The sequence below is a fragment of the Ixodes scapularis genome, unplaced genomic scaffold, assembly GCF_016920785.2.
Source record: "Ixodes scapularis isolate PalLabHiFi unplaced genomic scaffold, ASM1692078v2 PGA_scaffold11__112_contigs__length_91849675, whole genome shotgun sequence".
NCBI classification, from domain to species: domain Eukaryota; kingdom Metazoa; phylum Arthropoda; class Arachnida; order Ixodida; family Ixodidae; genus Ixodes; species Ixodes scapularis.
The window spans coordinates 72,843,822-72,871,719 of record NW_024609837.1 but is presented as its reverse complement, the minus strand read 5'-3'; the positions used below and the strand labels follow the sequence as shown (position 1 = coordinate 72,871,719).

The 27,898-nt window shown below is 43.2% G+C and overlaps 1 protein-coding gene across 1 annotated transcript in view; it reads right to left on the bottom strand.

Moving 5' to 3' along the window:
- Nucleotides 1-19,830, bottom strand: part of LOC121835093 — a 64,170-nt gene extending 44,340 nt beyond the window's left edge. The window contains exons 1-2 of the mRNA XM_042289032.1: nt 19,712-19,830; nt 19,423-19,507 (exon numbers count right to left, since the gene is read on the bottom strand). Coding sequence (XP_042144966.1) covers nt 19,423-19,507; nt 19,712-19,830 — 204 coding nt within the window. The remainder of the gene's footprint in view (nt 1-19,422; nt 19,508-19,711) is intronic.
- Nucleotides 19,831-27,898: the final 8,068 nt, after the last annotated feature.

The following is a 27,898-nucleotide window of genomic DNA, read 5'->3' as shown; positions in this document are numbered from 1 at the left end:
CAAAGGCGATGCTATAGCAGCCGCCAGTGCCTCCTTTTTTATTTACTTTTATCGGTTATTAAGAAAAGAATAGAGACGCGAAGAAATTAGCTTCGAAAACTAAGAATATTTATGATGATAAAGTGACAACACCAGTATATTCATATCCTGGTGTTACTGTCATGCGTTTTCGTTTCTCGTTTTTTTCATTTCACGGCTGGCCTCACATTCTATCGTTACTACTATGGACAACCATCGCACATACTGTTTGTCGTTAAGAATTTAAAAAAAAAACTTTCCCAAGGTGCTATTTTAGATAAACATTGTCGTTGTGATCGAGCTTGCAGAATTGGTCAAGACCTCAAGATCATGTCTCATACTGATCGAGAGGATTGGAACGATCTTGGGGAATTTCAGTTGTCCCAGGTCCAGGGCGATCTTTCGAGATTGGACGATGCTTCAGTCTCGTGTACCTCGAGCACGTGCGCACATCCAAAGCACGGTGGAAGGCAACCCCTTACAAAAATGATCAATTAGTTTCAATTGACTTTCTATTTTGTTCCTATTGAGTCAATTGAAACTCGATATAAACTCAATGTCTATGAGTTTGACCATTAGAAACTCAATTTCGACTGCATTGAATTTACTCATTAGGAATGCAATTGAGACTGATCATAAGAAACTCAATATCGATTCTATTAACTTTATTCACTAGGAATGCAATTGAGTTTGATCATTAGAAACTCAATATCAATTCTATTGAATTTACTCAATAGGAATGCGATTGAGTTTGGTCATAAGAAACTCAATTTCGATTCTATTGAATTAACTCAATAGGAATGCAACTGAGACTGATCATAAGAAACTCAATATCGATTCTATTGACTTTACTCACTAGGAATGCAATTGAGTTTGATCATTAGAAACTCCATATGAATTCTATTGAATTTACTCATTAGGAATGCATTTGAGTCTGGTCATAAGAAACTCAATTTCGATTCTATTGAATTTACTCAATAGGAATGCGATTGAGTTTGGTCGTTTGTGGATTACTGCACCGAACGGTTATTGCTTGTACCAATGGTTTTCTATTATTCTATTAAGGGATAGAGTCCAATGACGTCGAAACACTGTTTATCATTTATGAGACTTCCAAGGAGGAAATAGCAAACTGGGAACCTTAGTAGATGCTGAGGTGGTCACCGGCCAAATGAATACCTTTCTTATGTAGGGTATATAAGGCGGTGGGGTAGTCAAGGGGAGTACGAATAGTGGGTTGTGGGTGCTTAGTTATGATGTTTGTGTTCGTTTCCTCCATGTGCTTTGTTTCTTTCATGTTGCGTGCTTTAAGGAATTATACAAAAAAAGTTCTCAACCAGCTGCAATTTTTTTTAAACGCAGTTGTAATAAATTTTATTGAGACACGTTGCAAAAATTCAATTGAAACTCAATTGCAATATTTTTATTGAAACTCAATAGCAAAAGTTCTATTGAAACGCTATTGTCAAAATTCAATTGAAATGCAATTGCTAAAAGTTCAATTAAGACTCAGTGGCCAATACCCTGGTACGGTTCAATAGGGACTCATTAGAAAAAGTCCATTGAGTTTCAATTGAGACTGAATGCGGTCTATTGAGTGAGTCCTTTACACTTTCAATTGAAACTCAGTTCATTTTTTTGTAAGGGACATGTGCACGCTAGAGGCCGGGGATCAGAAAAATAAAACGGCCTGCCGTGCTCATCATCTCAGTGGTTATAGTAGCGTTTAATATTCTTTGGCGGATATCTCGGTAATGTCAAACTTCGACGGTGTCGCTCACGAGTCCGCAACGTTTACCGAAAATCATAAAAGCATCTGTCGTGTTCTTTAAACACGTAACCAAACGTATCCTTTGTAAGTATGCATAAGTAGTCATGATAAAACTCATTGAGACGGATCATGATATTGATGGCACGAGCAGGAACTTTTTGGGGGTGCCACCGATACGTCTCATCTTTAGTATCTCGTTCCTCTAAGTGACTTTTCCTTCGGTATTTATCAGGACTTGGAACTAGACTGAAATTTTCCCTGGAACGGCTGTGCGTTAATAACGTTACAGTGAACAAGGGATAATAATGAAAAAAGACTGAAAAAGGCGGTTATGGGATACAAAATTCAATTTTAATTATTGAAGAAATACAAATAAGGACAAAGATTATAGAAAAAAAAAAACAGCGATAAGGTTTAAGAAATAAAAGGTAAACACAAGCAAATATAAATAAACCATATAAACAAGATTAAACAAAGTTAAAAAGCTAAAAATATTTTTTTTAAAAAGTCTAAAATTAAGAGAAAACAAAAACTGAAGAGGGAACAGCAAAGGAACAGTGAGGATTGCCCATGTAATCGTGTATGCCTGTTGATTCGCTGAAACGATTGCTTAAAGCGCTAAGCTAGCTAATCTATTCTGTTGATCTAGAAGTTTATAACGAAAAAGATTGATCACAACAAAAACGCGGGGCCATAATTCGGACATTACTTTCTTTCAGCCTAAGTCTAGACTCAGCCGCCGCTACCAGTTAATGGATCTATTGTGTAGCGTCAAAATCGCAAGTCACCAGGCTTTTTTTTTACGATTGGCTCAGCGATAGTAGAACATGTAACATATAAATATGACGAACACAATGATGATGGGATTTTGACGCTGTCTGATTGATGCCATCAGCTTGTAGCGTCACTCGAAAAACTGTCATTCAATAGATTCACACACCCAACGAACACTCTTTTCACACAGCGCTCACTAACAACTTTGTATTTCGTATTTTACTTCGGCTTCTACTTCTTCAGATTTAGAACACTCCAGAAAGGAGTGTTCTTTGCTGTGTGAATGCTTGAATGACAGTTTTTCGAGTGCCCTAAACGTCGAAAAACATGAACAACCAACTCGCCCAATCTCAAGTTCTTGTAGCGTCAGCTGCGCCTGGACATAAAATGAAACTAAGTTTAAAAACTCCCCAACTGAGGCGCAACAACAAAAGGACTAATGCCAGATGGCATCAGGCCTTAAGCCTAGTTCACATGCAGCGGTTTTGGCCCTAGAGCGGCGTGATTTCTGCCGTCGCGGCGCTCTGGCCAGCACCAGCGATTGAGCGGCACGAGCGCCGCGACGGCAGAAATCGCGCCGCTCTAGGGCCAAAATCGCTGCATGCGAAACCCGCTTTAGAGTAATGTCCCCGGGACCGCGCTGTTCAAATCTTTAAATAAAATCCCACTGACCCCGAGCGCTAAATGCATAAAATATGCGTCCATTAAAATGGATTTCGAGAGTAGAGCTACGTCCACTCCGCTCCTTGAGGACAGATTCCCAAATGGGGATTACGGGAGATTAAGGGGGAATAAGGGGAAATTAAAATGGGCAGATTTCGTCATTGCCGCGAAACTGAATTTGATATGTAACAGTCTATATAATGAATAAAACTTAAGCTGTTATTTTTTTTTTTTATTTGTCGTGCTTCGAGTGAAGACAAATCAGTTGCGTAGTCTTAAAAAAAAAAAAGACGGGAATTTAAATAATTAACGCGCGCAAGAAAATGGCTTAGGCATCTCTTTTTTTTTTATTCCAAGAATTTTAATTTGGATACCTGCTGGGGGAACAACAAAAAAAATGAAGTGAAAAAAACTCAGATTCATTAGCATTTGTTTTTGTCTGAACGCAAAACCTTAATCGCTTCAAGAAAAGAAAAAAAACTTTTGTTAGTTTTATTTTAGCCTCGGCTTTCACGCTGGCTGCTGGACATAGTGAATACTAAATAAGAGGCGTGTTGAGGTAATTAGTTTTTAATTAACTAGAGAGTGTTATATCGTTATTTTACCTTTTAACGGCATGATTTAGTTCGTACAGTTACTCCAGACTTACCGTGAGGTTTGGATAAGAAGTTTTAGTGTGTGCTACGCGAAATCCGGATATTTCGGTGTAGGGCGTTTCGGTGCGGTCTTTTCGGTGCACGAACTTTTCGGTGCACGGACATTTGGGTGCACGGACATTTCGGTGCAGGGACTTTTCGGTGTGGGACTTTTCGGTGTGCGGACATTGCGGTGCACGGACGTTTCGGTGCAGGACATTTCGGTGCACGATAATTCAAAATCGCGTGTTTTTTTTTTTCTAAAAATGATAAGCAATATTTTAGGTAGAAGTGATTTTTTTCACACTTTGTAAATTTGTAGACTTGGTCATTCTTTTACGGTCACTAACTCATTTACGACGTAAGTAACTTTGTTAGGCTTAGAACCATCCTGCGGGAGAACTGGATACATTGAACATTGCGTTTAATTTGCCGGTGTCTCTTTTCCAATGTATGCACTAGGCGCATAACATCGTGTTTACGTGTTGGGTCGATAAAGGCGTTTCCAGCGCCTTCTGTAAAGGTGTGGGCTTTATTATTGGTAATCACTGTAGAAAAGTCCCCAACAGCAAGAAGCTTGAGATTGTTGAAAATTACCCGAGACAAGTGAGGCGATTAGTGCGTACGTTCGGAAAGGGACACCGACAAACGAACCATAACGTCCAGCGTCTCCAGTCATCAGAAAGGATGGTACTGCACCTAACAAAATCACTTTCTTGGATATCCGAGTCTAAACGATTACAAAGTGCGAAAAAATAAATTTCTAGCTAAAATAGTGCTTATTACGTTTAGAGAAACCTAAAAAAAAGACTCGTTATTGTGATTGGCCATGCACCGAAATGTCCGCGCACCGAAAAAGTCCCCACCGAAAAGTCCGCGCACCGAAAAGTCTGTGCACCGAAAAATCCGGGCACCGAAAAGTCTGTGCACCGAAAAGTCCGTACACCGAAAAAGTCCGAGCACCGAAACGTCCATGCACCGAAAAGTCCGCACCAAAACGTCCTTCACCGAAAGGCCCTACACCGAAAAGTCCCAGACTCGTGCTACGCGGTAGGCGATTTTCAAACAAATAAAAAAGAGGAAGGGAAAAAAATAACTCAAACGCATCAACAAGACGATTAACGAGTTCGCCCCAGAAAGCCTGAGCCACTCCCCAGCTCCAACACTTTCGGAAAAGGAGCCAACCACAGGAACAACAACCGCAAGGTCAGCACACAAGGCGATCTCCAAAGCACTAAAGCCTAATATCCATTTTCTACTTCCAAGCAAACGCTTCCCGATTTCATCCATCCCCCCCCCCCCCCTAAGTTTACAAAGGCCCCCTCACACAAGCAAAAACTCTTTCATCCGATCACTGATAACCAAGGACGGCTGGCTCATACAATTCCCCTGCTCGCGAATGCACAAACACTGGTTAATTAGCCTTCTAAACAATTCTTTTTTGTTACACAAAACGGAAGTTTTATCCCGAAGAGGGGAACAAAAATTACACAAACCAACGTGATTTGCCAACTCAGAACCCTGCGCCTTATTCTTTACACTCGTTTTGCGTTCCGTAAGACAGTCATTCAAATAGCGCCCTGTCTGACCAACATAACACTATCCGCATTCAAAGGGGATCTTGTAGACCACCTCTGCGGCACAGGAGACTGAGGGGTCTCTGTGTTTTTCCCCACAACATCCCTCATGTCTCAAGTTAAACGGGGTGAGCTTGTCTAAACGAAAGTCTGTCTTAAATACTACATTAACGTTAAATTTTGCAGCCAAAGCTTTTAATCTACGAGGAAAACGATGAAAATGAAGAATCACAGCAAAGGTTCTACCTTGAACCCTGTCAGCGGTCAGCGATGCGCGTACAAGCAGTCTACATGCACTAGAAACGATAAAATCTAAACTATAACCTGCCGACAGTAGACGTTTGATTTGAACGCCGAAAGCGTTCCCGACACAATGAAAACCCAATTTCTCCAATGCACTGCCAATTAGTGATCTCGCCACCCCCCTTTTAACAAGTTTAAAATGAGCACTCCATCTAAAAAGAACCCTCTTCAAAGTTTCCTCCCCATAATACCAGTAAACCCCCTGCTGACTCAGAAGTAAATTTCAATTCCGGTGCAGCGGTTAAAATAAAATTGTGGATCTCAGTAGCGGAGTGCTGATTCGGAGAACAAACCAAGATGTCATCAACAAACCTCCGAACCAAAACCCCTTCAACACCTAAAGAGCCAACAAAATCTTTTATTTTCCTGTGAAGAGTGTTAAGATAAAACTCAGTCAACACTGGAGCCACCGACGAACCAATTCACACACCTTTCCGCTGTATACAACAGTCACCATTAAAGTTAAGCACTGTTGCCTTTGGAAGTAGGAAATGGAGATGAGGCTTTAGCGTTTTGGTGGAAGTAGGAAATGGAGATGAGGCTTTAGCGTTTTGGAGGTCGCCTTGTGTGTTGACCTTGGGGTTGTTGTTGTTCGGGTAGTCGGCTCCCTTTCCGAAAGTGTTCGAGCCGCGGAGTGCCTCAGGCTGTCTGGGGGGAACTCTTTTTTTTTTCCCTTTCTCTTTTCCATTTGTTTGAAAGTCTATTTGTTTATGCGCTGATATCAATATATTTCAGCTGCGTTTGAGATTTTGTTGTGTTCGTCCGTTTTTTTTATCGTTCCCCATCTTAGGGTTTACAAGATGTCGATTAATTACCAGCTCGCCTGCACTCTATCACTGCTTACAAACATTGAACACGTATGATAAATGGGTTCGTAACTGTTCACTCGTACTTAAAATAGAAAGAAGAAAACACAGAAGACAAGCACAGGGCAACCACGTGAAAGAACGCTGTTGTCCTGTGCTCTCCCTCCGTGTTTTGTTCTTTCGATTTTAAGCATTCATGTTCAACTCGCTTCTTTTACCAGTGTTCATTCGGGTTCTGCTTTGTCGAAGATTCTAGAACATCTAAACACTTCGATTGTTCGTAATATTAACTACGTGCCAGTGATGCGAAAATAACCGTCGTGCATGCCACTTCGCATATAAACTCCCTAATGCAGAAAAAAAAAAAAGAGATTATCGCCGGCTGGCAAAATATTTGACGCGAGTTAATTAAACGCTTTCCATGCGCAAGTCTGCTAGAGCGTTCAAACGGAATTAAAAAGCCTGCGTAAAAAAAAAAGATATACTTTTTTTTTTATACGAAGAGGCAACGGAAGGCTGGCAAAAGTCAGTACTTTGACAGCTTCCATTTGGGGAAGAATAAATGAAAGAGGGATATTTTAATATTTGAGTATACCGGATGAAACGCCTGCCCTCATCTATCCTCGGTCGTGGCACCTAGTTTTTTCTTTTTTGGTTATTTTTAATTATATTTTTCTTGCCTTCACAGCGTCTTCATTCTTGTTTATTTCGTCCCAAGTTTTTTTTTGTTTTTTTGTTTTCTCACCATTTGGCTCTTTAATTTTTTCCTTACTAGTTCTTACCTTCGTCTCATTCTTGAATATACTATGCCACTTCATTTAGTTTCTTTTTGCTTTCATTCCCAGTTAATTTTTCAGTTCGCGTCGCTGTTTTTCCACCTGCTGTTTTGTTTCCCCGTTCCACTATCCCTCTTTGTCCTTTTTATGTGCACGTGCCATTCCTGCACAATTTTTCTTTTTTTTTTTAATTTCTCTCGTGAACTCCCTTTTGTTATATCTTACCTTCCACGAAAAATGCGCAATCTTGTCTCTTCTCTGCTTTCCGTACCTCACGTGTTTGTGGTGTCTTCCCTGTTTCATCTCTACAAGATTCAGTGTTTATTTGTTTTTTCATTTTTGCCTCCTATAATCGCGTCCTTCAGTCATCTCGATGAAGCGTCACGACTGAGAGTAGTGTCGCGGGCGGAGCATTCCTAAAGGCTCTGTTATACTCCGACGTAACGCGTGCGCGCGCGCGAGCGCGTCACAGCGACGTTACGTCGGCGAAAACCCGACGCTCTATACTCCGGCGACACGACCGGCGGCGTTCGGCGCAGCCTGACCACCTCGACGCCAAAATGGAGCATGCCGTATTCCGCGCCGGCCGCGCCGGCGACGCCGCACCAGAATGCATCACGCGCTGGCTCCCAACAGGCGTCGCGCGGGAAGCGCGGCGAATGCGAGCAATAGCAGACGACAGGAGCACCACTCCGTGTGGCGTCGTGTTTGAAGAATCGGACTCGGTCGGTCGAGAAGCTGATCGAGGGAATTCGTCCTCACCCGGGTGTCTACGACTCGAGGAAGCTTGAGTGCCGTAGACCGGGCTCTTGTCAAAGATGTACCGTATGCAAACTGACCGCCTACGCTTGCGGCGCAGGTGGTGCACCAACAGTGCAAGCGCGAGTTTTCGTCGTGCAAGGTACGTCCACGCCATCGCTCGAACTTGGCGCTCAAGAAGCGCGAGCAATCTCGTCTGCTATTCGAAACGAAAAGGAACCGGAAGTGGCACACTCTCACAGGAAACGTGCCCTCGTAGTCAGATTCTGCGCATGCGCCACGCCGGCGGCCAACCGACGCACAGCCGCGGGAGTCGCCACGGCCGCCGGAGTATAAAGAGGGCGAATTTTTGACGCACGCGGCGTGACTGACGTGACGTAGCCGACTTCGGTCAGCGTTCGCCTGCGCGCGCGTTACGTCGGAGTATACACCTTTCCAAAACACGCTCCTTGGCCGCCGCCATGTTGCTGATGCTGATGCGGTTGGTGCGACTCTCGCGCCCCCTATGAGCTAGAAATTTTCTGCCACTCTCTGGGACTGTGAAGACCCGCTCAGCGCGGTTCTCTACGTACGTTTTTGCGGTTTTGCATTCGACGTTTTCTCGCCTCTCTTGAAAGTTTCCACTTATTTTTTTATGCGTGCTGCGTACCCTTTTTGTGTTGTCTTCCATTGTGTGAAATAAGGCTGGTAAGTGCCTGCCATTCAAGCTTTTCTGCTCGACATTCACGGGAAAGGTGAAGGACGTTGAACGGACCTCGACGCGATTTTGCGAACATTGTTCTCCCCCCTCCCAGAGATAATCCGCGTAGAATCCTCAGTTATCTCCAAAAATAGTTGTCCGGGTTGGGGCGAGAAACGGGTCAGTCGCGTTTGTTTCTTTGCCTTGGTGCGGTTGTGAAAAAAGGAAGCTCTCCCCGCACCGTGCCCCAAAACGAAGTCATCTCGGATTCCGTGCGATCGTCAAGATGTGACTGTCGTCGACTGTGACTGTGTTATTTGAGATTGTTCTCAAATAAATTCTTTTCGGATAACGCTGCATCGTGTGGTACGTACGATATATTGTTCGAATGTGAACACTTCCTCAATTGTATGTCCGTGCCCTGTCCATCGGTAAACACGTTATTTGTGAGTGTGAAAAATGCATGCCTTTCGGCCCTTTTCTGTTGCAATTTATTTTTGACAGCAAAACGCTTTGTCGTTTCACATGCGGCGAATCCCGCTGCGCCGTCAACACTTATCGTAAGAAAAATAAATAACTAGAACTATACATTCCAGTCGCATTCGTTCTGTCGCGCGCATACCCAACAAAAATAGTTAACAGTTCTTTTTTTTGTTGTTGCTTTTTTGTTTTTTCAAACGTGCTACAATGCTTTCTCAATGTCCTCGGGAAAATACATGTACCATGAGACACAAAATATAGCGGGAAAAGGTGATAATTTAGCCGCCAGCAGCGTTTGAAAATGCGCCTACGCAAGCTGCGCCTATTGAAATCACAGTCCACTCGGTTAGAGTTAGGAGGGACGCCGGTGAGAGCCTAGCCTCAAACTCAGTGACTGGGCTCGAAAACGGTTGGTTGCCCCTGGGGTCGAGTGTTTTTTGGAAAGGTGTATAACAGAGCCTTAAACGATATCTTACGCGGAGAGCAAGTCGTCTGCTGAGGAGTCGCGGTAACGTCAGAACGACGCCGGGCTCTGATTGGCTTTCACTCAAAGGATAGTGGAGTAGACCTCAACTCTAGTCTGACATTATCGCCAGTACTCTGCAAAAAACAGACGAATTGGGTCTCCGCATAATTTTCACATGTTGCGACTCCACTTTAAGAAATCTGGAGCGCATACTTTTACGGAAAGGGCTCGGAAATGGTGATCCCAGCAATCCGCTGAAGAGAGCCTCGGCGCATGACGAAGCACGTAGTTTGTAAAGACAAAAGAAAAAAAAAAAGCAGGCTGCGCCACGGCCACTGAGCGTGACGTCGCACCACGCTCAGTGCGACAGCGCGGAGTGTACTTGAAGGCATAGAGCAGCTCAAATTTCGGACGTCACGCCGCTATGGCGGCGCTGCTGTCGGCTCTGCGTGTGCGCAGGTGGTTCCCCTAAGCCGAATCTGGTTTCTGTGCCGGTGCATTGCCCAGAACCGATGTGGGCAAACGCGGGCTTGTATGTAATCAATGTACTGATGGATACATTCTTTCTGCCTCGTCATTTGTCCGACTTTCTCCGTAAAATGCAGGAAATGGACTGTTGCTCCAGGGCTTTGCGGGAAAGCATACGCTCCAGATTTCTTAGGGTTTGGGGGTCCATTCGGGGAACTTAGAACCACTCGCAGCGAGCAGTCTACTCTGTAACGGTGGGTAATTTAGTTACGATGTGGTTTCCACGGGCGCCGTGCATCGTTTCGATTCGTTTAAACCGTCAATTTGAGTAGTAGCACTAGCACCTGGTTGGGGAATTGATTTCTTGTAGCCCTGACCTCCTACTCCTGAACCCTATGGTGCCCCTTCGGTGCCTTTTTATTTGAGGGCTCTTTCTTCGAGCCACTTTCATACTTTTCATCCTTCATAATGTCGAAACCAGAGGAGTTTTTGTTCTTTCGCATGCCATAAATATGGATGTGTTTCATGAATCTCTTACCTATTACAAGAAATGGCCTTTCCTAACTAATGACTGTAATACTAATATTAACGAGCTCAAATGAACTTCTATCAACTACTATTAATAATGTAATATTGCCATTTGTTGCCAGCGTATTGGACATTTATATAACATTTTATTTATATTATTCTGTAAATGTTCAGTAGTTTAAAAAACGGTCGAATATGTATAGGCCCACGGCTGCTTTGGCACAAACTTGATCAAATGCACGTTAGAAAAGATGTGCTTCTGTTCCCCTGGTATTTTCTTCGTTAGTCCAATTACGTTTTGATAAATTTATATTGATCTCCTTTAAAAACAAACATTCACTACAACTTATTTTAATTTAGAGTTAGTTTGTTTTGATATTTGCATAACATAGTAACTCCCTAATTCATTTAAGCTAACCGTCCTCTTTCATTGGATGTTCATCCCATGATTTGCAGTATCCCTCAAATTCTTTTTTTTTCAGCCAGCTTTATGTTCGATTTTGTATTCATATAATTTCTACGTGTTTAATGTTAACCTTTATTATAAATTATATGCTTTCTTTAAGATAATTTCTTTTTTTTTTTTTTTCGCTTTTTTTATTCAAAGACGTGTCGGAACGGCAGTGCACTACACATCCTACACCCCCTTCTTAGAGAAAATTTCGACCCTTTCCTATCCTCCTCCTTATTTTTCCTAGTTCTTACTAGGCCCTTTTACCCATTTCTCTCTAGTTTCATCCAAATTTAAAATTCTGATTTCTCAATGTTCACTATTTTTTTCTTTAAGCTCATCCCGCAACATTGCTTCTTCGCGCAAGCACGTCTTACGCGGAGACGTTCGAAGCGCTTCTCATAGAAAGAGGCTCGCATTATTCAAGACAGAAGATGGCTCCGCATGGAAGGATCTTCTCCAAACCTTTTCTTTTACCCCAAACTTATTATCCTCCCTTTTGTTGAGATTACACACAAAACAACCGATGGAAAGAGGAGCCGTATCTATGTCCCCTACACTGCGCAGCAATTTATCTCTCAGCGCGTGTCCCGCAAGACAGTAATGCTAGACAACCTAAAAGCAAAGAATCTCTCAGGAAGCTGCACAAACATAGGGAAAGGTACGAATAAAAAGGGATCGATCAAGGAAAACGTTTGAACAGGAGAGATTAGGTTAGGGAATCCCAAGGGATGTCTGAGCCCGATTCAGAGATAAGTAATGGAAGTACGGATGAGGAAGGCACACACATTTTAAAGAAAATAAGAAATATTTTAGGTATTTTTAAACGCTTATCGTTTGAATATAGTTTTCCTTTTTTGGGAGAGTGGCGCCTTTTTTTTCTTTTCTTCATTTTCAGCTGGAGAAATGATTGTTCGCGGAAGTTTCCATGGATAGCCAGAAAGCAAGGCGAGCGGTAGAGGCACGCGGGGCGCCCGGATATTCAGGCCTCGTCTTGGCTTGACTCGCGGATACTTCTTTGTGTTTTTCACTTTTTTTTTTACGTTGACTTTGGTTTCTGCTTTGAATTAAACGGAGCGAGAAATAGGCGCCGCATTTTCTCGCTCCCGTCCTCTCCCTTTTTTCGCTCTAGGGGAATGAGCGCGTTTTCGAAATCGAAGTTTTCCCCTTTAGCATTTGTAAAACGTTATCCGATATTTCTTGCGAGACGAAAAAAAAACTTTTCGCGGTTTGTCGTTTGCTTCCGCCGAGATTCCTTTTTATTAATGTGCACCGCTGTTTGTGAGGCTTCACTTATAAACGTTTCGTTTCTTGTTTTTTAAATATATTTTGCGGGAATTGGGTTTTTGAACATTGAGGCTAAAGAGATTCTTGTGTTGAATTTATAAGCTCGTTTGCCTCGTTTTCCTTGTTGGCGTCTTTCTTTCTTTTTATTCATTGTCATGCGTAGCTCCGTAAATTAGGCACTAGTACCATCTTTTCAGAGCTACTTATATTCCTCATTCAGTGTGTAGTTTGCAAAAACAAATATCGTATAAAAATTAATATTTTTTCCTTCGATAATCTGCACCTGGAGTCTATTTCACACGTAAAGGTGATGATACAAGGCACACCTTAACAAATGCTTGCCGCATTAGCTCACAAGCGAGCTCGTATCATACATAAATTATCATGACCATGATCTGTAATCCACAAAATTCGTGACATATCGTCATAAAAATGGATCTAGAAAAAACAACTATTCCTTAGCCCGCACATATAGATAATTCCCACCACTCACAAGATAAGCTTTTAAACGTACATAGTTTGCGAAATACAGTCAAAAATATCTTTACCTGGAGTTAATATTATAATCCAGAGGAAATGGTGCCAGGCAGTTCAGGCACCTCGGGACAGCGGGGCAAAGACGTGGACTTCGATGGTTTCAGCGGGCCACGTATTGCTGGCGACGCTTTCATATACACAAATAAGCAGGGAAACGTCACTTGCAAGGCTGGAGCCTGATGGTTTTCCTAGCTTTATTTGGCACGCAATCACCGGCGTCGTGCATCAAGGGTCGGCCCTTCACTATCTAGTGCAGTGGGCAAACGCCGGCCGTGGCGCACTCCGCCTCCCCTCTTAAAGGGATACTGAACCGAAATTTCGAGCTCACAAAACAAGGCTGGACGGATAGGCGGGACGCTGCAAAACCCAAAAACGCCACTCTTACAACGATATCTCTGACGGATCGCCGTATTTTTGGAAAAGAAGTGCGCGATTGAACACGGCCTACAAGGCCGACGATACAAGGCATGCCACAATTCCCATTCCCCCTCCTCCCCGCTACGTCCCGTCGAGCTGGTAAACTGAAGAGAGGAGGAAAGAAGCGAGGTCGCTTCCCCTCGTCCTCAAATTCTCCCGGAGGACAATTACCTCAAAGACCTCGCTTGATCGCGAACCATTTTTCCAAAAGTACGGCCATCCGTTTGAGATATCGATGTATGAGTGATGTTTTGGAGTTCGCAGCGTCCCGTTCAACGCTTCTGCGGCCTTATTTTGCGAAATCTAAATTTGGGTTCAGTATCCCTTTAAAGGGGCCTTCCGGAGCTTTCTGCGATCGTCTGTTTATGTTGTTATATTGCGTAGTAGGTGCAAGTTAATATGTATAGAAAGTTTTAGATTACAAAACCGTTTATTAAGCAGATGACAGAAGAAATATATCGGGACTATTTTCTTTCGGAAGACAATCCCCCATTCCCTGCCCATCGCTAAAACTTGACCAATGGAAATGCTGCATCTCGCGGTGAATGCGAACGTTATTATTGCAACACTTGTTAAGCTCGTTGTAAATTAGAGTTTGAGAAAAACGTAAACTGATTGTGGTGCGGGAAACATAGTCCGCAATTATCGCTCCAAAACCAGCGAGCTATGTTTTCGCCCCGCAAGCTTGTTGCTAGTGTGTGGTGCGTCGGCGCGTCGGCTCGTCTGCTCCCCGGGGCGTCTGCAGGCGTGCGTTTGCGGGACACGTGTTCCTTTTTCCCGCGGATCCCAACTCCGAAGCCAGTTTTGCGATCCTTCCACGTCAACGAGTCAAACTTTTCCTTGTCATCAGTGGAATGCGACTGCGTATTGCAGTAGCAGCGCGACGGTGCGGTGCGACGAACGACGACTGCCGAGCAGAAAGTCCGGGTCCCTCGACAACGGTCCGCGCGTGTTCGAGAGATTCCTCCGCGGGTCGGCGGTCGGCCGCGTTGGTGACACGCAGTGACGCCGGAATCCTTCGCTTGCTATTGGCTGACGCGTAAAAAGATGCCCCTCCCGTTTTCCGGGGTCATCTCAGAAAGGGGGGCGTGCCGGGGACTTTGATAACAATTTTAATAGGGAAATCCGCCGCGCATGACCGTAATTTTATGATTTTTAGGATCCTTAGGGCCTGTAGATTGAGTTACCGCCATAAATAGACCATCGCAGAACGCTCCGGAGGGCCCCTTTGAAGGCCGACGACCAGACTCGAGATTTTGCAAGGCAGAAGATGCTCCCCACCCAGGGGGAGGAGGAAAGGGGCGACGGTGGACAGGGTCAAAGGGGGGAAAGAAGGAAGTGAGGAAAAAGTGGAAAGCGCGAACTGGTCGTCGGTCTTTAAAAGACTTTTCCAGCGCTTATCACCCAGGCGCAAAATGCTGAGCCAGTGGACTGTGTTCGCTAACGAGGCGTCTCATATTTTGTGATAGAGAGACTGCGCACGGCTTTTAGACTTTGTTATACTCTGACGTCGAGCGCAGTAGTAAACGCGGCGTAGCGTAGCGTACAGGGGTACTGATTCGTCGCAGATATCGACTTCCTGTTCACACGGTAAGAATAAAGACACATAAAATATAGGAGGGACAGACACAAAGAGTTCCTTCAACGAGCAACTATATTTAAATGATGCCCATTACACTATGATCAACCACTTTGGTCACAGAGAAAATGAAGTGAAGACGAAAATTCTAGAAGATGCTAGAAAGAGGTAAAAGTAAAGATAGCTGATTTTGATGTAATGGGCATCATTTAAATGTAGTTGCTCGTTGAAAGAAGTGTGTGTGTCTGTCCCTCGTATGTTTTCTGTTTTTTTATAATTTCCGTGTGAACTGTACTCCATCCAACGCGCTCTGCTTCGTGTATCAAGTTCCTGCTCGCCGGCCCATCAAACGCGCGCGTTCTGCAGTACGCTGCGTCCGCTTCGCTTAGCTTCGGAGTGTGATAAAGCCTTTAGAATGCATTTCACAGCCGAGTAGATGAAGATGGCAGCGACCAGAGGACGATTATTGTAAATATATCTACGCCTCTAACTACTAGTTACAAAGCAGTACTGTAAGCGTTACCAAAAAAAAAAAAGTAAAGATATATGTGACTCGTTACTTGCAAGAAAAAGAAACGCGTTACCGGCCTACGTTACCTCAAAATAAAAGTGTCGCGTAACCCTCACAAATAAAAATTAAACGTTACTTTCTACAAATGAACGGCAAGGCGTTTTACTTTTTTTTTTTTTTTTGTCGACAGCATTTTTTGGCACTGACACAAAGGTTATGGGAGTTGGAGCTTTTGTTAAAGTGGGAGCATTTGCGTAGGGAAAAGACAAGCAAAATTGTGAAGGTAGGTCGAATGTAGTGAAGTAATTAATGACCTGGCGGCTGTACTTTGATTCAGCGTAAGTTCAGACGCCGCCGACGCTACGAGCTAGGGTTTACTATGGTTGATCGAATGCCATTTCATCGAAGCACGTTTTAGAGAACGGGCACGTTTTATTGAAGCACTGTTTAGAGAAAGCAGAGCCTCAGTTTAGAGAAACTCCGTTTATCGAAAAAGGGAGGCTTTAAAAAAAAAGGCTTTCCAGCTTATCGCGTGTATCACTGGTGCGCGCGTTAACCCAAGCTCCGCGCTGCGCTCCCGCCGCTTCACGGCATCAATCTGCGGCGGCTCATTACAAAAATGTTAACTCACCTGACTTACCCGTACACGCCGCTTCGCGGCGGCCGAATTCGCTAAAAGGCGGCTCATCGCCATTTTTTATAAACTGGGTTCTCTATAAAGGGATTCGATAAACTAGGGTCAGTAAAAGGGCGTTCACGAAAACGAGCTTCTCGAAACCACAGGCCTCCGACGAACTAACGTTACAAATCAAGCAGAGTTCGAAGCGCAACTCAGTGGTCCTTTGTTTTTGATTGGTTCAGCGATGCCAGGACGCGTACAGCAGCACAAAGAACACCGTGCTGGAGCCCTTTTGAATTTGTCTGATTCGTCCCATCAGCTCTCTAGCTATGGTGCCTGGAACGCGTCTTTCAACTGGTGTGCTTACCGGGTTTAAAACAGGGGTTCCTCAATTCCCGCCTGACGGCGTCATAGAAGTGTCATGCTGTCGCCGGTCGCAATCCTAGCGGTGTCCCAACAGCGGAGGTGTATGTGGCAGACGCCTGTTCACCTGCAGGTCTCTCTCCAATGCGACAGTCCATGGAAGCTTCGGCAGCCAGAAGTTGAAACGCCGGGACGACAGCGACACTCGCGTTCGCTCGTGATTTTTGCCAGCATTTTTACGACCAACCGCCAGGATCGCGACGTCCGGCAGCATGACACTCTGGCTTCTGTGACGTCATTTCTCGCCACTTGGGGACCACTTTTGATGTATGGGCGTTATAGGACGCTAAACACACCAGTCGGAGACACGCTCCAGGCACCACACTATAGCGTCGGCTTCGTCTGGACCAGGGTGTAAGATAGACAGGTGGGGAAACGAGAGCCAAATGAGTGACCGCATTGTGTCCCCCTCGGTTTTCTCTTTTTCTGTGGCGCCATCTATGTGAAGCACCGCCAACTCTCACTCTGGGTGGGCGACCGATGGCAACCGGCTAAACTGACGGAGATGGTTTTTTGTGAATTTTTATTGAAAGACTGTCGTGCTCTCGGTTTCTTTTGCGCAGTCTCCCATAGAGTTCCGCGCAAATTCCGATTCCGATTTTTTCCTCTCGCCGCAGCGCCATCTGTCGCAAGTCGGGGGTACCCGCAAGCAGACGAGTACACAATCCGGTCACGGCGCTGCGGTAGGCTTCTATGGGCCGTTTCCCCACCTGTCTATCTTACACCCTGGTCTGGACGTAATATGAAACGAAGGATACCGTCTGGACGTAAAATGAAACGAAGTCTAAAAATTACGAAAAAAATCTAAGTACACTTTTCTTAGGTCATGGTAAGAATGCGTAACGAGTATCGTAACTACGTTACCCGTTACTCTAAATAAGTAACGTAAGTACGTTACCCGTTATTATTTTGAAAATGGAACGAATATGATACTACGTCACTGAAAAAAGTAACGCGCTAGCGGTGAGGCCGCTACATGTTTCGCGTTTCCACCAACACTGCTACGACATCACGTTGTTAGTAAACACGTCAATAATAGCCCAACACGAGAATTTTGTTAAACGAAGTTTTAGAACGCGGTTGGCATTCCAAAAACAAACGGCGAATAAATCAGGAAAGCTAACCTAAAATTCAACGCCCCCCCACCCCCGCCCGTTTGATAAGGCCCTGGGCAACCGCCCAAGTCACTCACCCCCAGAGCGGGCCCGGCTTACATCATATAATAAACAAAAAATAAAGGTGACAAGTACCAGAGTTAATTCAGCTTGTCACCTCAGAATGAACGTGCGCCTGACGTTTCGTTTGCTTTTCTTTTCCGCTCTTCTGTCGTTCTCTTCCTCGTTCTTTTTCTCCGAAGCACCGCTGTGAACGCTTACAATTTATTGAGTTTTTTCTTCATCTGTACTCTATTGGATTATACCCTAATTATGACGACTGACCGTCGTAATGATGTCTCTTTACGTACGTGATATATATAGGGTATTTCACGAAAGTTGGAAAAATTCGATATTGGAAAAACTACGCGTCGCAACAAAAAGGCTTGTGTCGTTTTGGTCCTGGGTCAGGGGCCTATTTAGGAAAATGATTAAAGTCCCGGATAATTAGTGTGTTAATTATTTTCCCGTAATTAACTTTTTTAATATTGTGTTCAAAGGCATGGTTTTAATTAGAATACTGCTCAGGTTCATCAAAAAACACTAAATCAACAAATTGCAGAACGTTAGAAGGCACGTGCAGCATTTTAAGGCTTTGTAAAAAACCACACAAATTCGACTGGTTTTTAAGTTTCGGTTTGCAATCGGAACGCGTCTCAGCCCTGGCGGCACCGCGCCCCGTAGTGAAATAGTGCAACCAATATCTGCTGTGCTGTCCTCGCGCAACGCAGCACAGGCTGTTTGCACTATTTCTCTACGCGGCGCAGTGCCGTCGGGGCCGAGATGCACTCCGATAACAAACCGAAACTTAAAAACGAGTCGAGTCTCTGCGGTTTTTCAAAAAGCCGTAAAATGCTTCGCGTGCCTTCTATCGTTCTGCAATTTGTTGATGTAAAGTTGTTCGATGATGCTGAGCAATGTTCGAATTGAAACCATGCCCTCAGACACAATATTAAAATAGTCAATTAGGCAAAAATAATTAACAATCTAATAATCCTGAACTTGAATTATTTTAATAAATTGGCCCCTGGCTCAGCCCCAAATCGACATAAGCCTTTTTTTTTTTTTTGTTGCGACGCGTAGTTTTGTACTATCGAATATGTCCACTTTCCGTGAAACACCCTGTATATATATTTTTTTTTCTTTGTTTCTAAGATTGTGGACACCCGGGCGAAAGTTTAAGCGTCGATCGGAAAATCTTGTCTAGAAAAGACTGTCGTGGGATGGGTAGGGCTATAAAAACGGTATTTTGGACGCAAAATGAGAATAAATAATAGGAAACGTTTGCAATGTATCGCTAGATCATACTTGAAGAGTGAATTTGCCCTGAATATTTTTTGGTTTGTTTTGTTCAATAGAATGAATTGCCACTTTTGTAGACGTTTATTGAGTTTGTCATGCATACAGGTTGCTCAATAAAGAAAATAAATATGTAAAGAAAAAAAAAAACTCCCGAAAATTTCTTCTAAAATATATAGGATTAAAAGAGGTTGTTTGTTTTTATTGTTGAAAATTAACTTATTCTCATGTTCAAATTCGCTTAGTGAGGATGAAAAAAATTACAAGAAATAAATATGAACGCTCAAAAGGTGCGCATGAAGTACAGACTTCTCAAACATTTATGAACGACTACGTCGTTCAGATCGTCACAAACATCAGCATTCGTCTAATTGAAGTTCGGAAAGTGGAAATATGATGATGAAGGTGATACGCGCATGGAGACAAATTTACGCAAACTTACGCAGAAACACAGGTAGACGCTGATATACACACACAAGCAAAGATACAAACATGCACAAAAAATACGTACACCCACAAAACGGAAGCTGCAAATCGTGCGAAAACACCCATCCATATTTCAATGGAAATGCACATACGTGCACTCAGGGAGGCTCACACAAACATACATACGCGAATACAGACGAGAACATAGACCCAGGGCCACGTGAACACACAGAATACCAGATTATCCAGAGAAAAGCACAACTAAAAACACATACACACCCACACGGCCACAAACATGCCGCCGCAGACACAAACACACAAACACGTAGTCAAAAATTCGCATGCAGCAACAGAAATGTACGCTATCAAAGTAGCGCACACCCCTGCGCCCGTACACACACACGCACAACAAGCACCCATACATTTCTGCATCTATAGTATAATCTGAAAGCTACGAATATAATCCAGAAAGAAATATGTGTGAAATTTGTGGATCAAGGATTAAGATTTCTTTTCTCATCCCTTGGGTCCGTGCAAAAAAACAATAAACAAAGCAAATAGCTTACGTTTTCGCTACTGTCGAGTTCTGCGAAATCTGGCACATAAAAGTGTTCGGAACCTGTAAATTGGTTCTAATTTCTCCGAGCACGTTTGCTTTGGGTAATAACCAAAACGCTTGCCGAATATTCGACAATAACAACAAAAACCTGTTGCCAGTTGGTTCTCTACGTCTTGTGTATATTCGTTCTCTTTCTGTTCCTTTTTTACACTTCGCCTCTTCATTTTCGGATTATCGTTTGCTATTTTTTCTCGAGGCTTAGCTTGGTCTTGAGTCGTTGTATACGCTCTATTAATTCCTCTAATTTAACTGTGCCGACTGTTGCTGATGCGCTCTTACATGCGTCGGTTTAGCCGACGCTTTGCAATCCGATTTCCCCGACCTGTAGTACAAGCGAGGCGAATACACTTTTAGCCTTTATTATCGCAGTTTTCATTCATAACGTTGTTTATTCATTCAAGATTACGCTTTGGTTAGACGTTAGTCGGACACTTTAACGTCCATCCCGGGGTAGTGATTACACGAAAGGACGCCGGTACCACTACAATCCAGATGCAGAAGAGCAGGGATAAGCACTGAATTCAGGATCTCCTGGGTTCCGCAGCTCGAACTTTCTCTTCACTTGCTTCGACGCTCCTCTGCAAGTTGAACGAGTTGAGTGAAAGGTTCATCTGCCATTAGCAATACTGGAATAGAGAGGCTCGTGTTGAGTGTGCACGTCATTGTGAAGGAAATGTGGGGAAGAAGGATGCTGTTTCTGTCACTCCGTTCAGCCTCAGACGTGTCAGTGCGGATCGGGTACTGCGTCCTGACCTCTGGCACGGCGAAGTTCGGGCAGCTGTCGTTCGGACGCGCTTGGATGATTTCTAATTCGACTGTTTCTGGTCCCAAGTCACGCTCGATGGAGTGCCGTTTCCTACATCGTCTATGGGCCGTATATTATGTGTCACCTCACGCTGACAATCGAGCGGCCCGATGTAGTAGAGTGGTCCGGATGCTTCTTACCTTCATTATTAGTGCGTCCATGTTCTCGTTCGAGTCGTTGTTACTTGTGCAAGCTCCTGAAACTTTGCTTGGTTCTCTTAGCATAGGAAGTGTACCTGTGGTTGATAAGCAGTCTTGAACTTTTTGGAGCGTTAGAAAACGAACCTATTTTTCTTTATTTTTTTGTAAAAAAAGCTTTGCCTGTTTCCGAACATTGTATATGTTTGTTTTCAAGGACAAAGGTATATTTCTATTAAAAAAAGAAAAAAAAAGGAATGAGGTAACTGACATTTCTTCTAAAACATTTGGTATGATCTAACTTGGGAAATAACCTAGCGTTGATTTGATTTGAGAAGAGATAAACGTTCATTTGCTTTTTCACATGTTAACAAAAACATTTGGCCTTACAAGTTCAAAGGTGGAGGACCTTCGATTGCCATTGTGGTTTTCCGCTGCTCGCGGTGTTACGGCCACTTGAAGAGTACATCGGATCCAGCCGTCTGGTAAAAAGGAGGTTAGGGGAAACACGTAAGCTGCTACACATGTAAATAAAATTGTGACATTTCATTGCTTGGTTGATAAACCGCTGGTATTTTACGCCATATACTTTTTTTATGTATTAACTTCGCCGTCTCACTCTGCAGCTATGGGCTTTTTATTGGCCTCTAAACATTCCGGGCGACTCTGCCGACTGATTCTTATATTGCATGACATTTTTGTTTAATTTAAACGCCATCTGGTTTTCAAGTAATATCTTTCATACATTGGCTGATTTGTTGTGTACTTTGTGAGGCAGTTTGAACGTCATCTACATTCTGGTATGGCCTTGGCAGTATCTGCTTTGTCAGTTTTCTGCATTTTCACCTACCTCAAAGGTCGTCCGGTTCATATGTCAAATTCTTCCTGAATGGCTTGATTCATTGTCTACATCTCTTGTTAGCTTCATCAGTCGCCTACAATGTTGTCCGAACCCTACGGTGTACAATTCATACGTTATCTGCGTCGTAATCTACTATGGCGCCGTCTGGTTATTATGTCAAATCTAAATAAATTGCCTTCTTCTCTGTTTACTTCGTTTGTTGTTCGCTGCGCAGGTTGTTTACTTTGTTCAGTTTAATGTGGCGTCTGAATTGCTTTTAATTTGTGTATTTCAGCCACTTAAAGCGCTGTTCTGTTTATATGTCGGATCCATAATGCATTGCTTGATTTCTTTTTTACTTCGTTTGTCGTTTCCTTTATACCCCATCTACATTATTGTCTCAATACTGTAACATCCGCTTTGTACGGCGTCTGCGTTGTGAACTACTATGAACGTCGAATAATTCCTTGGCTTTATTATAAGTTGCCTGCTTCGTTGTAAGATTGGAGTATCGTATGGTTCATGCGTTGTTTACTTTGTTGTATGGTTCCTCTTTCGCACGCTTTAAACGTTATCTATGGTGTCGTTTAGTATGAACGTCATCTCCATCACACGTTGCCTGCTTTGTTGTCTACTGGGATTTTCGAACTGTTCATACGTCGACAACATTTTTGTATGATTCATGTGACGCCTGTTCATACGTTCTCTGGGTTTTCATATACTATGAACCTCGTTCGTTTTGTACGACGCCTGCTTTATTTTAATGCCTGCATCCCTTTGCTCGAAACGCCTGTAGAGTCCCACCGAAGATGTGCTTTTTCGGCGACTTACTTCGACGTTTGGAAACTGCACTGTTCAGCTTCCGCGAGAGAGGAAGATTTTTGAGTGACGTGTCAATGCTCGACGTTTGTTTATTTCTCGCATCAACTTTTATATACGTTTACTACGGCCCTGGCTTAAAGTCCACCAGGAAAGACAATAGAATTCCAAGTAGCGCACCCACCAAAGACGCGACACTGACTCTACAAACAGGGCGGCAGGTGGAGTCTGTCGAAGAAACGAGCCTCTTTTTGAGATTGAAGTACTGGAGGGTGTGTGTTTGGAGGGGAAATTTCCATTCAAACACGGTATTTTTCCACGTTTTCTACTGAGCGTGTTTTGTTCCCTCGAGGCTACTTTGAGAAATGTCTCCTCCGTTTGTTTATCCTCCGGATTGTTTGCGGTTGGCTGCGAGTGTCAGCCTTCTTTCGGCCTTCTTTTGTATATTTTGCGCCCTTCAAGCTTTTCCTCCCCGTTGCCAGATCCGAAGGGGCCTGCTTTGTTCGTCTCACTTTAGAAACCCGTCCATTCGTGTTTTTGTTTTCTATTATGCAAGTTTATGGCGTGTTTTGAAACGCGTTTCTTTCTTCTCTTGTTACCAAAATGTTAGATAGTCTCCGTGGCATTCATGCATACATTCAGGCTTGTTTACGGTCCCTCGGGTTGTCTTATTTGCTGTCTCTCTTGCCTGGTCCTTTGTGTTAGTGTTCTCGTGTCATCCCATGTTTCGGAAAAGAGACTCGGGAGCTGTAACGCAGATATTTCTTTCTCCCTCTGTTGAACCTCGGGGAAAGGTTTGTTTCTATGCGCCGTAACACCAAAGCAAATAAAAATATCATACTGTCGCGTTTCTTTCGAGCACTCTGACACTCCCACGCGATTTCATTGAAGGGCAAACCAAATGGGAGAGACGCCTCCATCGAGTTTAAGTTTCTCTCTAAATTTTTATTATCGCTATTGCTACTTTCTTTTATTCGTATTATGGTTTGCCAAATATTCATAAAAATCGGAGCGGGAAACAGAGCTTCTGTTTTCATTTTCTGGGACTTGGAATGTTATGTGGGGAAAGTGGGTTTTGCTCCCAATCTGAGTGGAGTGAAACGGCTTGGTCGAGAACGTTCGTTTGTATTGGGATTTTATCGTTTACTTGTTTTTTGCGTTTTAATTAGATTTTTTTGTGCTTGGTTTCTGGTACCAGGCTCGTTTTGAAAAATCTACAGTACTTCGGTACCGGCGGCGTGGACGTACGCGGCCGACTAGCTCGCATTTTTGTTGACTGGTTGTGCTTTACCGCACAACCAGTCGCAATGCGGCAAAGCACGCTTGGCAGAATGTTGACAATATTTTTATTATTATATATTTATTTACTTATATACTCGGCAACTACTGCTAACCTTATTTTAGCGACCATCGCGGAGTGGTAAAACTTTTCAATTTTTAATTTTGATTAAAACTTTTGTCAGGGAAGTTTGGGGCCGTAGTCACATTTTTGAAATGACGTATAAAACAAACTGACAGAACTAAATTCCTCCTCTGCTGCACGGGTCTCAAAACCACAACCCGCGGGCGAGATGCGGCCAGCGGATGCATTCAGGCAGGCATGCGGACGCCCGCCATGTTTCCAGTAACGTCCGGCCCGCAACCCCTTGCTACTAACGCAAACCAAACGCGCGTTAGGAAAAACAAATGGCGCGGGTGAAATAATTAATGAGAACTCATAAAGATCGAGTTTTCTCACTATATCTTTTATTGCACACTGTCATAAAAAAGTTAGTATTCGTAGTCCCCCCTTTCACGTCTCTATAAACTAAGCTAAAAATCCTTTGTGTTTTCATGCATATCATGCTTACTGTCTCGTGTCCTAACTACTGCATATGGTCGTGATTAGAACTACTATTCTCGTTAGTTCTTCTGTCCTCTGTGCATATTTCTAAGTTTCTGTGTGCTTTGCTTTATGTCGGGTGAGGCTTTTAGGTCACAAGAGTTTAGTGATGTTTTAATTAGCAAGTTATTAAGTATACCTTACATATTTTTATTTTATTATTATAATCTAAAGCTTTGTATTTACATTTTAATTTAGAACTAATCCTTTGCTGTTTCCTCATTTATATTGTCTTATTAACTTTATGGCCCTTGCGACAGGGACAGGTTCATGATTCGGCCCCTTGGCCAAAAGCTTTGGAGACAACAACTCTGATGCACATGCATCTTTGTATTTTTGTTCTATGCGGTGATTATGTTGTTATCAATTTCGTTTATAAAACTGCAGAATCAGGTTGATTTATAACTGTTTTATTAAGTGCGAAACATGTTTTACAGCCTATAGATATTTTGCCTGCTTGTGCGATAGTTAGAAAGTAGAAAAACACACAATATATTTCCACCACTGCCAGGTTTTTTATGGTGGTTGGTGTGAACGAGTAACATACACAACGACTGCAACGCCATCTTTCGCACGGGCATAGAAGCAGGCACTCGCATTATGACATTGATGACAACGGAGTATGGCTGTCTACAAAATATGTTTTGTCGCGACTGCTACATTGTTCTTTGTTTGTTATTGTAAAGGAGCACGTTCTACGTTATTGCCGAAAACGATTTGTTTGAAATTATGTGATGGGAGAGCCTAGCGCGTGTTATCCCTTTCTAACTAAAAGCACATCTAAAATATTAAATACGAACTGGCGAGAGAAATGTCACATATTTCCTCACACGCATGAAAACAAGCTCCCATAGAACCCTCAGCTCTGTCACATCACTCTTCAGTTTGCTAAATTTGCAAACTAAAACACGCAGCACAAAGTAGCAAGCCAGCATCATTCAGATCAGTTACATTTTTTGTATTTCTCCAAAATAAATTTCTTTCTTTAAAACGAGCAATTTTCAGGGTCTACGTGGAATAGTGTGCAAGTGAAGAAATAGTGTTTTGAAGAAAATAATAACAGCTTAGCTTCGATCGGAAATATGGTTATCTACGCCCAAAGTGACTAATCTGTCTTTTTTTAGATATTTTCTTTTCTGTAATGTGTGCCATTCAGTAAAAAATGTTGTTCGGAGTATAATACTAAGATTTAAAACCAAGAACGTACAAGAGAAACCTGTACCATTATTGCCGGCATCACAATGAGTGAATATAATGTGGTTATTTTTAGTGCAATATATCTACAAAATAATTTACTCTTTGCTCAAACAGTACTTGAGTCCTTATCCTCGATTTAATTATTCAGTTCAAATATTCTTCGCCGTCAATGGTGCCGGTACTGCTCTAGTGCCGGCAAGTCTGCAAAAAAAAAATATAGAGGAGCCATTCTCTTGTATCTTTTTTTTTTTTTTATTGCGGACACTCCGACTTTTTAGACGGCGGAAGAATTGCTGTATCAGGGAATCTTAACAGGAACGTCTCCTAAAGCTGGGTGTAAACGCGAGCCGTTCCAAAATGTGTGTTTATTGGACAACGTGTGCTAATTTCGTGCCTCAATAGTTTCCAAAGCTTCACGTGAACGTTTGCTAATGCAATGTGGAAACGCCTCCTAAACCTGGGAGTAAACACACATCGTCTCGAAACATTTGTTTATTTGTCAACATCTGCTAAAACCGCACCTCAATTGTGCGTTTTTAGCGAAAACATTACCGAATAAACTTTTGACTCTATGCTAAAAAACGCAGTCCCGCGCAATCTAGAGCGAACATTTTCCAGATGGCGCTATCTCACGGCGAGTGAAGAATGTGCTGCAGACGATCGCTTCGCCGCCGAAATCTCCATATGGAAGAAGATATAGCCTTTCCAAGACACCAAAAATAAACCAACAGTTGCCCTGCCACATCTTGCCTCAGAAGCAAAAAAAAAAGTAACCCTGAAAATTGTACATATCGGCTAATACCATTGTTGCGCCTCTTCAATTATGCGCGCTCCCTGCCATTACCTGTGTTTCATAGCGCTAGCTGGAAGCAGGTTGGGGGAGTGCAAGGTTGTGATCCCATACCAGGAGCCGTGTTTCGAGTAGCGTCTGCAAGGTGGCGCTCGTCGGTGCTAAAAGGCGGCCACTCGTACGGCAGAGACTCTCACAAGATAGTCCCTAGCACTAAGAGCCCGCCAGATTAAAAGGGAAGAGCCACACAACATCATCATTATAACCACCACCATCATAATCATTATAATCATCATCTTCACCATCATAGTCATCATTATTACAGCTCACGTGTTGTAGCTTACGGAGGGTGGACCTCAACCCTGCCACCCCCCCCCCCCCAAATACACACACACGCACATACAAAAAGAGGAAGCTCGCAAGAAATTTGGCATTTTTTTTAAATCAATCAGTTTTTTTTTTTTGTTATGCCTGTAGTTTTGCTGAAAATGTACTAAAATAAGCGCTTCATATTTAACGTATGACATTTATCGCCTTGCAAGGTACCGATAAATTACGGTCCGTTATAGAGCTGCGGCTTTCTCGGCAATGTATCCTTTTCTTACAACCTCAACCAACCGGCCGTCCTGCTTTGTGCATAAAAGGTTATTCTTCAAAATTTAATGTCAAATAAAATACTTCAAAAGACTTTAATGAAAAGTATGCGCTGTTTTTCATTTTACAACCCTTATAATGACATACGATGTTAAAATTGGAAGTATGTAATACATCTATATTTATGAACTCTGGCTGGTTTGGGGTGGGATGCCTGCTTACTCTGAACGCGGTTTCTATATTGAGTTTTCTTTATGACGACTAAGACATTCATTCTAATTTTTAAAAGATTATTGTTCTCGGACCTTTTTTTGGTGAACGTTTGAAAAAATCGTTGACAAAATGAACTAAAGGGAACCTCAACATCAGAGTAAATATGGTACTCAAACGCATCGGCTGCTGCAATTACCTTGCCAGAATATGTCATTATAACAGTCAAAATAATTTGCGCCAATCGGAGCCAATCGGAGCTGGGCGTCGTTGTGACATCACCGCAACTCGTGTGCGGGAATCAGACAAACTTACGCTCCGTATAGCCGCTGCGGCTGTTCATCGCGTCCCGCTACCAACGCTGCGAAAGAGAGCTTTTGGCACGTTGCATTGAATGTTTGTCGCCTAGCGACGATCACCAAGAAGAGGGATCACGAATAACAGTTGGCGTACGGATTTGGAGTTGCGCTCCGTCTACAGCTTCCGCGACAAAATTGGTCTTTCGGACTTCAACCGTAGTTCCAGTTTTCCACCGCCCCCTGATGGGGGTCTGCCTATCCGCTCAGCTTCTCTTGAGAAAAAGTTCATTGCGGCGTGA